General features: G+C 32.7%; 3 protein-coding genes across 6 annotated transcripts; 2 read left to right on the top strand and 1 right to left on the bottom strand.

The window, feature by feature from the left end:
* The first annotated feature begins 98 nt into the window (after nt 1–98).
* Nucleotides 99–3,554, top strand: LOC105802050 (protein EMBRYO DEFECTIVE 514). Its single transcript, XM_052623717.1, has 3 exons — nt 99–754; nt 3,009–3,044; nt 3,138–3,554. The coding sequence occupies exons 1-3, from the start codon at nt 395–397 to the stop codon at nt 3,423–3,425; spliced, it is 684 nt and encodes a 227-aa protein (XP_052479677.1). The 5' UTR covers nt 99–394; the 3' UTR covers nt 3,426–3,554.
* Nucleotides 3,555–5,120: 1,566 nt separating this feature from the next.
* LOC105802048 (uncharacterized) lies at nt 5,121–7,943 on the top strand. Of its 2 annotated transcripts, none has more exons than XM_052624231.1 (8): nt 5,121–5,303; nt 5,770–6,051; nt 6,137–6,208; nt 6,373–6,440; nt 6,634–6,784; nt 6,871–6,951; nt 7,039–7,128; nt 7,285–7,943. In XM_052624231.1, the coding sequence occupies exons 2-8, from the start codon at nt 5,779–5,781 to the stop codon at nt 7,612–7,614; spliced, it is 1,065 nt and encodes a 354-aa protein (XP_052480191.1). In that variant the 5' UTR covers nt 5,121–5,303; nt 5,770–5,778; the 3' UTR covers nt 7,615–7,943. The 2 variants fall into 2 exon arrangements, with proteins under 2 accessions (XP_052480191.1, XP_012488914.1); XM_012633460.2 differs by having other exon boundaries at nt 5,125–5,303; nt 7,240–7,943.
* A 1,408-nt stretch (nt 7,944–9,351) lies between these two features.
* On the bottom strand, nt 9,352–12,942 carry LOC105802054 (mini zinc finger protein 1). 3 transcript variants are annotated; one of them, XM_052624234.1, is made up of 2 exons: nt 12,316–12,721; nt 9,352–9,788 (listed from the first exon to the last, which is right to left on the bottom strand). In XM_052624234.1, coding segments are annotated over exons 1-2 (249 nt in total). In that variant the 5' UTR covers nt 12,563–12,721; the 3' UTR covers nt 9,352–9,786. The 3 variants fall into 3 exon arrangements, with proteins under 3 accessions (XP_052480194.1, XP_052480193.1, XP_052480192.1); XM_052624233.1 differs by lacking the exon at nt 9,352–9,788 and adding an exon at nt 12,728–12,942 and having other exon boundaries at nt 12,111–12,564; XM_052624232.1 differs by lacking the exon at nt 9,352–9,788 and having other exon boundaries at nt 12,111–12,564; nt 12,674–12,942.
* Between the last annotated feature and the right edge of the window lie 317 nt (nt 12,943–13,259).

Consider the following 13,259-nt stretch of genomic DNA (forward strand, 5'->3'; position numbering starts at 1 on the left):
CAAGTTACCTTTGCTTGTATCACCTGTGCAGCCCCGAGTTTTGTAGAATCAGCCCCAAGTTTTAATCAAATTTAAATTTAAATCATTAAAATTTTAGAGGAGCTAAAATTAAAATATTATCATTTTTTTTTAAAATCCGGAAGTTTAAAGAAGGTCGCAGGTTGGAAGCCTGTAGACCAAATAATTTATTTTTGGCAGTGGTTAAAATAATAATTGCCATTAAAAGGGACCTGGGCCTGCTCAGTGCTCCCCCATATATTTCTTATTTGTGCTTTAAGCAATTAGTTTTTAAATAATTAACAGTATTTTTTAAAGTAAAAAAGCCTAGATTAATTCCTTTTATTCCGAAAACCAGAAAATCAAGAACAAAAACCTCAGGGTTTTAGCTTTTGCAATGGCAGAGAAAGAGGTATCGGCGCAGCTTGTCGAGACCAATCCACCAACCGACGACATGAATCCCGAAACCCAAGTCCCGCCCTCCCCGATTTTCGATGACAGCGTCGACGCTGGGTTGGCCTACAACGACAGCTCGAAATCGAAGCGCCAGAGAGAAGAAGATGGCGGAGAAAGCGACGAGGTATCCAAGAAACAGAAGGCGGAGACGTCCGTCATCGAAGAAATCATCGAGAAAAACTCAGTGCCCTTAGTTTCGAGTCGGGTTTGGCTTGGCCCGAACGAATTCGGGTCGTCCATGGAGATGTTTGATTACTTTTACAATTTGCTTCTGTTAGAGATCGACCCGATTAAGCAAAAAGTAACAAAAATAGTAGAATAAATTGAGAAATGAACACACAAATTTAACGTGAAAAAACTCCTCCAAAGAGGATAAAAAACCACAGGTAAAGATAATTTTACTATAATGGCAAAATAAACAAAGAGTACAAAAAGATGGAAATAAAAACTAAACCCCGAAAACAAAAAACTCCCAAAACGTAAACACAAAATTCTCTAAATGTGTTATGAGCTCTAATATCTAATGGGTGTTTTTTTTTAAGGTTGTAAAAGAGTTTATTTATAGGCTAAATTCATATGTCAAATAATAAAAAAATAATCTAAACTAAGCAGTGTTTGATTGAAACAAATAAACGGAGTTTAACTAGAAGATTATTTCTCAAATTTGACTGAAATAGGAGTCATACTTAACAAATCTCCACCTTAACTCATATTTCTACAACACCATCTTTACCAAAGCTCGCCATGAGCCTATCTTAAACTATGCAGGGAATTAACTAAGTCGAATTTATGCTTAGGAACTAGAAGACTTCTAGCCTTCGACTTGTACACTGCCAAATTAAAACTAACCTGGATATGATTTTCACGAACACAGTACCCTAACTTTTTAAAACCTGCGTCCAAAAGAGAACCTCTCTTCAACGAAATGGTCATACATCTTTCCCTCCTATAACCAAGTTGTCTCCGCTCCAAACGAGTTGATTTTGACTCTGTAACGGACGAGGGACGTCCGATTTCACCAGTCACTGTAGAACCTTCCAGAACCTTTTAACAAAACGAGAGCTCCACGAGATACTTTAATGCCGCTCGATTCGATGTTGATTCTGCATCCTTTCAAGTCTAAAATATTCAAGGAGATGAGATTCTTTCGTAAATTAGGTACATACTTGACATCTGAGAGTGTCCTAATCGTCCCATCGTGTATCCTAATTTTAACAGTTCCAATATCAATTACCTTACTAGATGAATTGTTTCCCATGCGCACAATTCCACCTTCAACCGAATTGTATGTGAAGAACCATTCTCTATTGGGACAGATGTGGAAAGAACATCCCGAATCTAGGATCCACTCGGACATGAGCTTGGAGTTATCTCTCGTTGACATTAACAAGAAATCATCACCGCTTTCATCAGCCAAATTAGCATCAGCTACATCTTCCTCGTTACTCTCAACAGCTCTTTTATTTCACATTTTATAACAATCTGCTTTGACATTACCTAACTTTTTACAATAGCGATACATTTTGTCTCGTTTCTTTGATGCTACCAAAACGGAAGCTTGTCTATCTGTCTTGCTATCCAAATGAAGCTCATTGTCGAGTTTGTCTCCAAATGACATTTTACATCTTCGAACGAGAGTTTGTTTTTGCCATAAATCAGGGTCTCCCTGAAAGACTTGTATGAAAGGGGTAAGGAGCACAATAATAGCATAGCTTGATCTTCATCATCAATATGAACCTCAACGTGCTTTAAATTATTTTAAAAAGTAATGAGTTGACTGATGTGATCTTTGAGAAGCTCACATTCGTTCATGCGAAACGTAAATAGACGTTGTATCAACACTAAACGGTTAGCCAGAGACTTAGTTGCATAAAGAGTTTCTAACCTTTTCTATAAGGCAGATGAGGTATTCTCCATCAATACCTCCTGCAATACTGTATTCGTGAGGCACAACTGGATTGCAGACAAAGCCTTTTCATCAAACTTTTCCCATTCTGTTTTATTTAGATTCTCAAGTTTTTTTCCCGGTAACAATCTTTTTCAAACCGGATTAAACTAGAATTGCCATCATCCGAACTTGCCACAGATTGAAATTTGTCTCACCATCGAACTTCTCAATTTCAAACCTTGTTGTTGCCATATCTAAATGGGCTGATTTATGAAACTTAACAAAAATAGCGAAATAAATTGAAAAATGAACACACGAATTTAACGTGGAAAAACTCCTCCAAAGAGGATAAAAAACCACGGACAAAGATAATTTTACTATAATGGCAAAAGAAACGAAGAGTACAAAAAGATGGAGATAAAAACTAAACCCCGAAAATAAAGAACTCTCAACACGTAAACACAAAATTCTCTAAATGTGTTATGAGTTCTAATATCTAATGGGTATTTTTTTAATGTTGTAAAAGAGTCTATTTATAGGCTAAATTCATACGTCAAATAATAATAAAATAATCTAAAGTAATCAGTTTTTGATTGAAACAAATAAACAGAGTTTAACTAGAAGATTATTTCTCAAATTTGACTAAAATAGGAGTCATATTTAACAGCTTTATTGTTGGGCTACTCATCTCAACCTTAGTAAGGTAATTATAATGTCTAAACTTATTGTCCATTAGACGATCATTGCTTCTTGGGAATTTTTAGCTCTGGTTCATAATTCACCTTATATTTTACAGTACGAACACATGGTGCTGCTTGAATTGCTTAAAAAAGGCCACGAAGAGCCTGATAAGAAGATTGGTAAAGGGATCAAAGGCTTCCAAGTTCAAATCCATCTGGTGTGGAAAAGTAAATGTTTCTTTGTCATCAAGGACGATGATACCTTCGATGATTTTAGCTTTCGGAAGTGTGTCGATCATATACTTCCCCTGTCGGATGAGATGAAGCAACCTGATACAAAGAAGGCATCCAATGGCAGTCGTGGTGGAAAAGGCAGTGGTCAAGGCCGTGGAAAGAGGCAGTGAGCCGCTAATGCCATCTTGTATTGTTGCTTTTGTTTTGCTGCTTTAGACTTTGTAATGTATTGCGTTTTAAGGATGTTGCCAAAGATTAAAAGAAAGTTGAAATGTAGCATTGATTTGAGATTGTCTAAAGTTCTGATTCAGAAATGTTTATGTTTTTCTCGTCTACAACATCGAAATGCCCTTCTAAATTTGGTATTCTGTGATGTAATTGGAAAAAGAAACCGAAAAAACTTTGATTCTGCAAAATTGAAACTACCGGTGCAGACCTGGCTCTCTCGAGAGGGGGCAAGTTTTGGTACGTCTAAAACTTAGATTTTTAAGCGGTAACTGGTTGCTTCTGCACGAATGCAATTCCCTTCTCGATGCTGGCCTTTAATTCTGGCTTAAGAGCTTCCAACGCCTTCTCTTTTGAAAACTTGCTAAAGCTCTGGGTGTTTGTGGGCTGCATAGATATTTTACAATTAAGAAGAAAAAAGTCGGTTAATTTTTTTTATTAATCTCATTATAGATTTTGATCATATATGCTCTTTTTAATACAATGTTTAGAATTACCTATAACATCTGTCAAACTCATAAATAAGAGGATAATGCGATTCAAATCTTGAAATCTACATCTTCCTATATATTCTTATTTTCTACAATCTATCTTATTTTCTAGAAAAAATTTAATAAATATATTCTCGATATCTACAACAATTTAATTTTTAATATACTGGATATCTAAAATATTTTCTTTTGCAACTTCAAGGACATCCAATAAAATATCTTTTAGCTATTTGGATCTCTTTAATTATAATTTTTTAAATAATCAATTTATCGTGATAGATTAAGTTACAAGACAACAAATATTGGATACTCACATTAAATTTAAGAGAGTCTAGCTAAATTATAAAATTGTTTAAGATTTAGTGAGAAATTTTATAAATTTTGATAAGTTTAATTAGAACTTTAAAATATTTTAGAGGTATAATGAGAATTTCAAAAATGTTGAGGGACCTAATTAAAATTTTTAAAAGTCTAATGAAGATTTTAAAAAATTCAGGGGGCAAGGCCCCTAGCCCTAAATACCGCGATCCCTGAAGTCAATCCATGCTCTATTTTCCATCAACCTTCACATGATTTCTTCATCAAACATTTTTATTATATTCATTTGGTGCAATCATCAATCAAATTAACAAAAAAAAAAAAAACAGAAGATTTTGAAGGGAAAAAAATACCAAATATTAACGTTTGTTTTTTTTATACATTGATAATTGTTTTTCTATTTTATTAGAAAAACGGATTTAAACATAAAAATTGGTAATAACAGAGTTTAAGAAGTATGTCGAGATGGTTATACTAACAAAATTTAAAATTAATATTATAACAATAAAACAATTATTGTTGGTTTTCACGAAATTTAAATGATTTATTAAAAAACACAAATTTAATATATTTCTCCAATGTGTTATCTAGTTAAATCCGTCAACAAAAATTAAAAATTATAAAATAATTTTATTTTCGCAAAAAAAAAATTCATGTTTTTGCGGATCATATCTTTGTCCGAAATTTAGTGGAAGGGACAAAAATGGAATTTAAATCGTAACCATTGACGTCCGTTAACCAGAAAAACAGACCCTAAAACTCCAAAGCTTCATTTAAAACAGAGCCCTACTAGTAAAATACTAAACTTTTTTATTGGTTTTTTTTTTAGTTTAATTTTACTAAATTATACTTAAATTATATATATAAGGAGAAGAAAAAAAAAATAGAAAGGTCTTCAATTCATATCGATTTGATTAATTTCCAAGCAAAGGAACTCATTGATTTACGAAGGAAACTCTTCTGATAAGAATATTTCGACTCTCCCACCAGAAAAAAAAAAGTTCCATCTTTTAGGTAAAATCTTTTTATTTTATAATGTTTTGATTCTTTTCAATTAATGGGTTTGTTCAGTTCTTCATCATGATTGTGGTATTTTCTTCTCTCTCTTTTTTAAAAAATTCTCTTTTAATTTTGGGAATTTTGTTTGGTTGTTTGATTGTTCTGAAAAGTAATGAAATGAATTGGGCGTTTTTCTTTCGGTGGAAAATTAAGAGAAAAAAAATAGGAGAGAAGCTTTGAATTATACATGAAAATAAATAATAATTATTAAAATAGAGAGTTACTATGGAATTTTAAAGCACCTGATGTTTATATGGAGTGATTTTAGTAACTATAAAAAGGAGTTGATTTGTTGTATGTTAGTTTTTGAAGTATGTTTTGCAGTTTCAGCCTCATATGTTATTATGATTTTCATAGAGATTTTTTTTTCTGCAATGTTGTATATCAGTATGTTATAACTTTTGAAAACCTTTCCTTTCAGATAAGCAAAATGAGTGATCATCTTGTTGTATGCGTGGACCGCCTTACGAAACCCGAAAGTTTGAAATCAGTGAATGAACCAGAGGTTGCGGGACCTTCGGGTGAAGGTTCTTCTGTAGTTGCTGAGCCACATGTTTGTGCTATTGATGTTGAGGAAGTGGAGGAACACGGTTCGTGTGACGAAGAAGAACCACTCATCCAGACGGTTGAATGCCGTATCTGCCAGGACGAGGACAACATTAACAATTTGGAGACACCTTGTTCTTGCAGTGGCAGTTTGAAGGTATCCATTGTTTCTAAAAATTTAAGACTTAATAGTGAGTTTTTACGGAGTAATGGTTTTGGCTGACAAATTTGTTATTATCCAGTTTGCTCACAGGAAATGTGTTCAACGTTGGTGCAACGAGAAAGGAGACATAACGTGTGAGATATGTCATCAGGTATGCATTTTGTAATACTTTGTTAGTAGACGTTACTCCGTGATGTTTGTTGTCCTTGTAGTATATCTTTGTTTTCAATTTTATCTCACTAATTGAAATAGTTTAGCTTGAGTTGAAATATGGGGCCTCTTAACTTTTTCCTGCAAAAAATATTTGATTTGCAGCCTTATCAACCAGGATATACTGTGCCACCACCTCCCCCTCAGCCAGAGGTTGCTACAATTGATATCAGGCCAGTATTTACAATCATGCACTTACCTAAAAATAGACATCATGAAGATCGGTGTCGCTCAAACTTTGCTTGCTTTGTCTTTCCTGTTTGTGAGGATCTATATATGTCGGAACCTGTTCAGTGATCCGTAGGGATGGATTACTATTGTATGCTAATCACCTCTGACCTCTTATTCCCCCCTTTCTTTACACAGTGAGTGGACGGTCGCTGGTGCCCCCTTGGGTTTACACGACCAACGGATTTTAGCTGTGGCAGCAGAACACCGTATTTTGGAGCAAGGCTATGATGAATATGCTGAGCCCGATTCTAGTGGAACTGAATTTTTCCGTGCTGCTGCCTTAACTGTAAGCTTTTTGTTTCCTCTATGAAAATAAACCAGTTCATTGGATGTCCTATGTTTTTAGATCTTATTTTATTTGTTTATTTGCAGCTAATGGCTCTTCTATTCTTGAGGCATGCTTTGTATCTAACGAGTGGAGAAGAGGACGATGATTTATCTCGTTTTATCTCTGTAAGCATAACTGGAATTTGCATTAACCTTTTCGTAATTCACATTTTTTTAAAATTGTTTTGATTCTAACTTTTTTAATTCTTCTAGCTTTTCCTGCTCCGAGCTGCCGGTTTTCTTCTCCCCTGTTACATCGTGGCCTGGGCTATCAGCATATTGCAGCGCCGTAGGCAGCGACAGGTAATAGCTCCGACTCTCTTGAAAAAAATTACAGCTCAATTTTTCTTACTACTTGAAATCTTTGGTTCTGGTAATTAGTCTTGTATATTTTCTTTTCTCCAATCAAACCAGGAAGCTGCAGCTATCGCAGCGGCTGATGTTGCAGTAATGATACAGGCAACACGACCTCGGTCCATACATTACAGTATAGCAGCGGGACCTTCAGTGACTCACCAACAAGAGCAACCTCAGTCCATACATTACAGCGTAGCTCCGGGACCTTCCACGGCTCCTCAACCAGAGCAACCTCTGACCATACATTACAGTATAGCAGCACCGGGACCTTCGGCAATTCCTCAACAGGAACAACCTCAGGCCATGCATTACAGTGTAGCAGCATCAGGACCTTCCGTGACTCCTCAACAGGACCAACCTCTTACCATACATTACAGTATAACAGCACCGGGACCTTCCGCGACTACTCAACAGGAGCCAGCAGTTCAATAGTGTGACGGTAGTTTTCACTGGCAAGAGACTTCAATGGTGACAAAGACTATGTTTTCCAGACTCCGGATAATACTTGTCTAACCGTATTCAATTTTCTTGTAAAAGTTTTTTTCATATATATGAAGGATCATATCTCTATATAATGGCCGTATACCTATCGGATATAGGTGTTGAACGGAGGTATTTTAGGGAGAAAAAAAATGGGATAATGCAGAAAGAGGATAGTAGGTTGTGTTCCTTGTTATGTTGTACTTTTTAAAATTCTTAGCCAAAAGAACCCTCAAAAACATCACAGTTTCCAAATTTCACAGCTAGTGATTGTGCATAAATCTTGAATCTCATTGCTGTACGTATTATCATGGTTATGAAGATGAATGTATAGTAAAAAAAAAATGGATATATGATGCTATATAATTTGAATATGCTTTGGTTTTAATGGGTATATTTAGAACTTTGAAAACTAAAAGCATAAAGGAAAGCCATTAATAACAAGGAAGCATAGAGAATAAAGGAGCTTGGAATCCTAAAGTTAGGGTTAGCATAGCATAAAGCAAGTGATTGGATTTTATTTTTATTTTTATTTTCTCATAATGATAAATTTAGCTATTCTCGTTTATTTATTTTGTCACTTTAATCTTTATTTTTATTTTTACTATTTTGGTCGTCAACCTTTAAAATTTAATAAAATTATTTTCTCTTAAACAAAATAATTAATTGAATGTATAATTTTAAAATTTTAAAATTAATAAAAATTTTAAAATTTTAGAAAAATTATCCATGTTGGCAATGAAGCATACATAGATTGCCACGTGAGCTTTTACATTAGTTCCATCCAAATTTTAACAGTTTAGTCAATTTTTCTATCCAAAAGAGACCAATGCAACTAAATTCTGAAGGTTGAAAACCAAAATGATCTAATAAAAAAATAAAGATCAAAATAAGTAAATAAGTAAATACTAGGGACTAATTTATCTTTATGCCTTTATTTTATTAAAGATATCACTGTTCCTCAGTCATGGTTGCTTTAATGGCCTTTTGTATGCATTTGTGCCCATTGAATTCTAAAGTTGGGCTTAAGTATAAATCAATTGAATATAGTGTTGTGTTTAATATAATAATATTGAATGTATCAACCAATGGAATTAAATTTAATGATCAATATATTTGAATAATATGATGTCGAAATTAATTTTTTATATAGTTTTATGCATCCAAGGCAATAATTTATATTCATATAAAAACTATTTATTAGAACAAGGCTTGGTTGTATTTAGTTTAAGCTATCCCTAAAATTTCCAATTTTCTATTTAATCGATTCAATTAATTTTTTAAATAAATAATAAAATAATTAATAATTGCATATAATTTAAACTTTCAAAGTTTAATTTTCAATAATTAAAATTTTAAAAAATATAAAAGAACTTTTTTTTATCTCCTTAAATTTTTAATTATTTTTTAATTTATTACCAATTTTCGGTTCAATTAGTCTTTTTATATTCAGGATGGAAATATATGCAAAGGGCAAAGCATAGTTAAAAGACAAGAACCGAAGTACAAGTGAGCTAGGTGGGATGACTGTTAAAATAAGGATCGGTCATGGTCATGGTCATGGTCTTGGTCTTGGTAGGGAAAGAAAAACAAAACCAAAGTGAAAAAGATAACTGGTCTGCCAAAGGATCTGTTCAAACCTGTCAGAGTGTCTTCTTTTTTTAGAGTCTTAATTATAATTGCTTATGATTGAAAATGAATCATAAACCTTCCTACTTTTTATACTTTTATTACAACTCTTCCAAACCCCATATAAATAAGTGCAGTAGAAGTAACCTAGTGCTGTCGTCTCAGACAACACAGTAACAATTTTCTCGTCCTTGTCTTTTCAAATCTAATTTTGCATTAACTATATTGTGTTTTTTAGTGTATAAAGATGAAGATGGTTTTTGGTGGGAATCGCAGAGGGTTTATCGTTATCGTCATTGCTTGTTGTATAGGTCTCATGGTGGTGGTTCAACCAGACAGGGTTTCAGGGTTGGCATTTGTTGGAAGATCAGGCATTGTGAAGGCTGTTGTTACGGTGGAGGCTTTACAGACCAGACAAGATTTGGGTCCTGTTTCTTCTTCTTCTTCTTCTTCTTCTTCTTCTTCTTCTTCTTCTTCTTCTTCTGTAATGTTCGATCCTAATGGTTCAAACAAAAGGAAAATTAAAAGAGGATCTGACCCCATCCACGACAGATGTTGACATTTTAATGCTGTTCTTTCTTCTTCCTTTTTTAAGAAAAAAATATTTATTTGTTTTAGTAGAAGAATTGCAGTCAAAATTTTATCAGTTGGTCCATGATTCATTCTCCAAATTATGAGTATATTTATTTTTTCATGTGTCGAATACAAAAGATTAAAAAAAATATATAAGTGACGATCAATTATTGATGGACTCAATGGTCAAAGAAGCAATTTATAGATAATGTACACAAGCTATCTGAACCCTTCTTCCCCAGTTGGCAGCACATTGATATTTTAATGTCATCCAAGTGGATATGGTTACAGATAATGTTAATTGGATCCAAAGATGATTACTTTAAATCGTATATATTAGACAGATTATTAAATATTTTTAAAAAATGATTCGTGCTTATCAACCTTTTGAGTTAATTGATTTAACTTGTTTAGTAGCGTGTGTGTGATCTATTTGACATTTTCTGAATGAAACTGATATATGTTGACGCAGTATAAATGTTTCATATATTTGTGGTTTGTTGCACTCCTTGTCCACTTCTCAAGTTTTGTGTTCATTTAAATCCAACATAAACAACTTATGAAAAGTTTTTTTTTCTTATTTATTTGTTAAGCTTATAAAAGGGTTAAATTATTTTTTGGATCTGAATTTGATAATTATTCATGAAAAGTTAGGCTCTAAATTGAACAATTATTCCCACATTGGGGCTTAACTTTTTTTTGTCCAAATTAAGTCCTAAACTCGACAACTGTTTGAACATTGGGGCCCAAACTTTATTTTGTCCAAGTTAATCCCTAATGTTTCCTTGAAAACCTTAAAGTCTAGAACAATTGTCAAGTTTAGGGATTAACTTGGACACAAAAGAAGTTCAAGCCCCAAAGTGCGAATAATTGTCAATTTCAGGGCCTAATTTGGACAAAAAAATTCAAACCCCAATATGAGAATAATTACCAAATTCAAGCCTCCAATAATAACTTAACCTTTAATAAAATTATAAAAAAAATTAATGTTAATTAATTAAACTAAATTGAGTTCGAATATCCTTTATTTAAGTCTGTAAATAAAATTTAAATCGACTCGAATCGAAACGAATCAGAATAATGAGGTTGGGTCACTTTTGTTATCTGGGCTAGAAATGCATGTTAGGAAACTTAAAAGCTTTAGTCACCTAAAAGAAACTATTGAAGATAACAATATAACATGATTGGATATGTGTGGGCCTTTGAAACATAAAATATATTCCAAATGCTAAATGATTGTTCCAAGGATAAAAACTACATATCCTGTTAACAAAGAAAACTTCTGTTTATTCCCATATGTATATATATATATATATATATATTATAAGAAATAAGAAATAAAAGGTAAGGACAGGGACAACCAATATGCTACGCAACTATATATTTAAACCTGTTCCATTATCATTAAAAGAAAATTGAAGAAAGTTCTATATATATATATATATATTTAATACATAAATAAACCAACCAATATTAACTCGTGAAAAATAAAGTTAGTTATGTTTGTACTTTCAAAGTACATGTTTATGAATTATCGAACCTGAAAAGATTAATTTTTCTCGATCGTAAAAACAGAAGAAAATAAATAAATGAAATTGAAAGCATGTGAAAGAGGAATCTAAAGCTATAATATACAAACAGCATTCAAATTTATTAAGTTTTCTTTTTGTATTGGTTGCCTATTTTTGAGGCACTCATTGCATTTGCATTGCATATGTTGATATAATAAAATTCCCAAGTTGCAAAAATAATTAAAGAATCCAAGAGGGGTATCATCATCTTCATCACATTGAATCCCAAACATAACTTAGAATAGATTGCAAAGACAGCTCATGCTTCAGAAGAAAGAAAAAGATTCAATACACACACAACACCATGCAGGTCTCATATGGAATTTTAAAATTGGGACAAATGATAAAAGCATATCCAGCTCTTCATTAGTTGTTTATACACACATGTATCTTAATTTATATAAGATTTCGTTTCAATGTTGCTAACTTTTATGAGTATAATATTATGTTGTAGGGTAAGTAAATGTATGATGGCCATTTGGGGGCTTTCATTTCCTCCATTTCGATAATTATAATTATAATAAAACGCAAATATTTAAATTTATGGATTGTCTTGATAAGACAAGAAACAATAGACTGGACTTTGTACCATTTTAAACAACTAATTATGATACTTTTGAATCAAAAGGAAAAAGAAAAGGGGAAATTTGAAAGACTCAATCACTCAAACCTTGCTGGAAGAAAGCAAATAAATTATACTATAAAGTTTGATATATAACTTACATATATATATATATATATATTTCAATCATCCACATTTGAAGAATTGAAAAACAACAATTTCAAGCAGCAAATAATCAGCCTAAATTCATCTATATCATTACCTATTTGATGATATGACCATATGAAAAACAAGAAACAAATAATTAGGTATACTCACAGAGGACCTCAGTTTCCACTTCTCTTCTGTGAAAGTTCCGGTGACAACCACAAGCGGCACACGTTAAAGCCCCAGTCGTCCCTTCGACGTCACTGGCCATGAACTCCCGACAGCCGTCGACGGCATACCCTCCGATGTTCGCCGCGTGATTCTTCTGACACTCACCGTACCTCACGTTGGTAATCGCCGTTGAAGAAGAAGTACAGCTTCTTCTTCCACTTTTCCTCACTACTTGACATTTCTTCATCCCTTGGACCAAAAAAATAAAAAAACCCTAATTATTACAACTCCCTTCCTTTGAAATGATAGGTTCCAACAAAAATGAAAAGCTTTTCCTCGTTAAAAATAAGATAGGTACCAAAATAAAGAAACGTAAAAGAAGTAGCTAGATTTATGGGGTTTGATGACTAACCCTAACCCTAGCATTTGTATATTTATAAGGTCCAATTTGCATTGCTTTGGTCCATGAAAAATGGCCATCATATCACTCCTTCTCTCTCCTTTACTAACACGTTTTATTTTTTAAATTCGAATCGGATCAGATTAAACGAAACAATATTTTTCAACATTTTCTTCGTTCATATGATTCAAAGTTAGATAAGATTTTTACTTGAACTACACCAATCATCATTGACCATATATTATCATAAAATATATATAATAAGATGGGATTTTAAGTATTTATAAATAAAGGATTTGATGTAGCAAATAAAAGAGTATACGTGGAAGACTCTTATTGTAAATCAAGAATTAGACAAAAGCTAAATGGGGGAGTGAGTGGAGGAAATCCTTGTCCTTTGCACAACATATTGGAAGTGACATTGAATTATCTTTAGAAATGATATTTCAACTGCCTTTGATTCTCAAACTATATATTATATCTATTCAAATATTATAATTACAATTTAATATTAGCGAATTTAGAATCAAAATACTAGTTAAAA

This window comes from Gossypium raimondii, chromosome 11 (genome assembly GCF_025698545.1).
Source record: "Gossypium raimondii isolate GPD5lz chromosome 11, ASM2569854v1, whole genome shotgun sequence".
Classification (NCBI taxonomy): Eukaryota; Viridiplantae; Streptophyta; class Magnoliopsida; order Malvales; family Malvaceae; genus Gossypium; species Gossypium raimondii.

Coding starts and splice junctions, on each gene's coding strand:
- LOC105802050 (XM_052623717.1), top strand. CDS start 395: ATGGCAGAGAAAGAGGTATCGGCGCAGCTTGTCGAGACCAATCCACCA. Junction 755..3,008: donor TCGACCCGATTAAGCAAAAA/GTAACAAAAATA, acceptor CATATTTAACAG/CTTTATTGTTGGGCTACTCA. Junction 3,045..3,137: donor CTCATCTCAACCTTAGTAAG/GTAATTATAATG, acceptor TATATTTTACAG/TACGAACACATGGTGCTGCT.
- LOC105802048 (XM_012633460.2), top strand. CDS start 5,779: ATGAGTGATCATCTTGTTGTATGCGTGGACCGCCTTACGAAACCCGAA. Junction 6,785..6,870: donor TCCGTGCTGCTGCCTTAACT/GTAAGCTTTTTG, acceptor GTTTATTTGCAG/CTAATGGCTCTTCTATTCTT. Junction 7,129..7,239: donor AGCGCCGTAGGCAGCGACAG/GTAATAGCTCCG, acceptor CAATCAAACCAG/GAAGCTGCAGCTATCGCAGC.
- LOC105802054 (XM_052624233.1), bottom strand. CDS start 12,562: ATGAAGAAATGTCAAGTAGTGAGGAAAAGTGGAAGAAGAAGCTGTACT.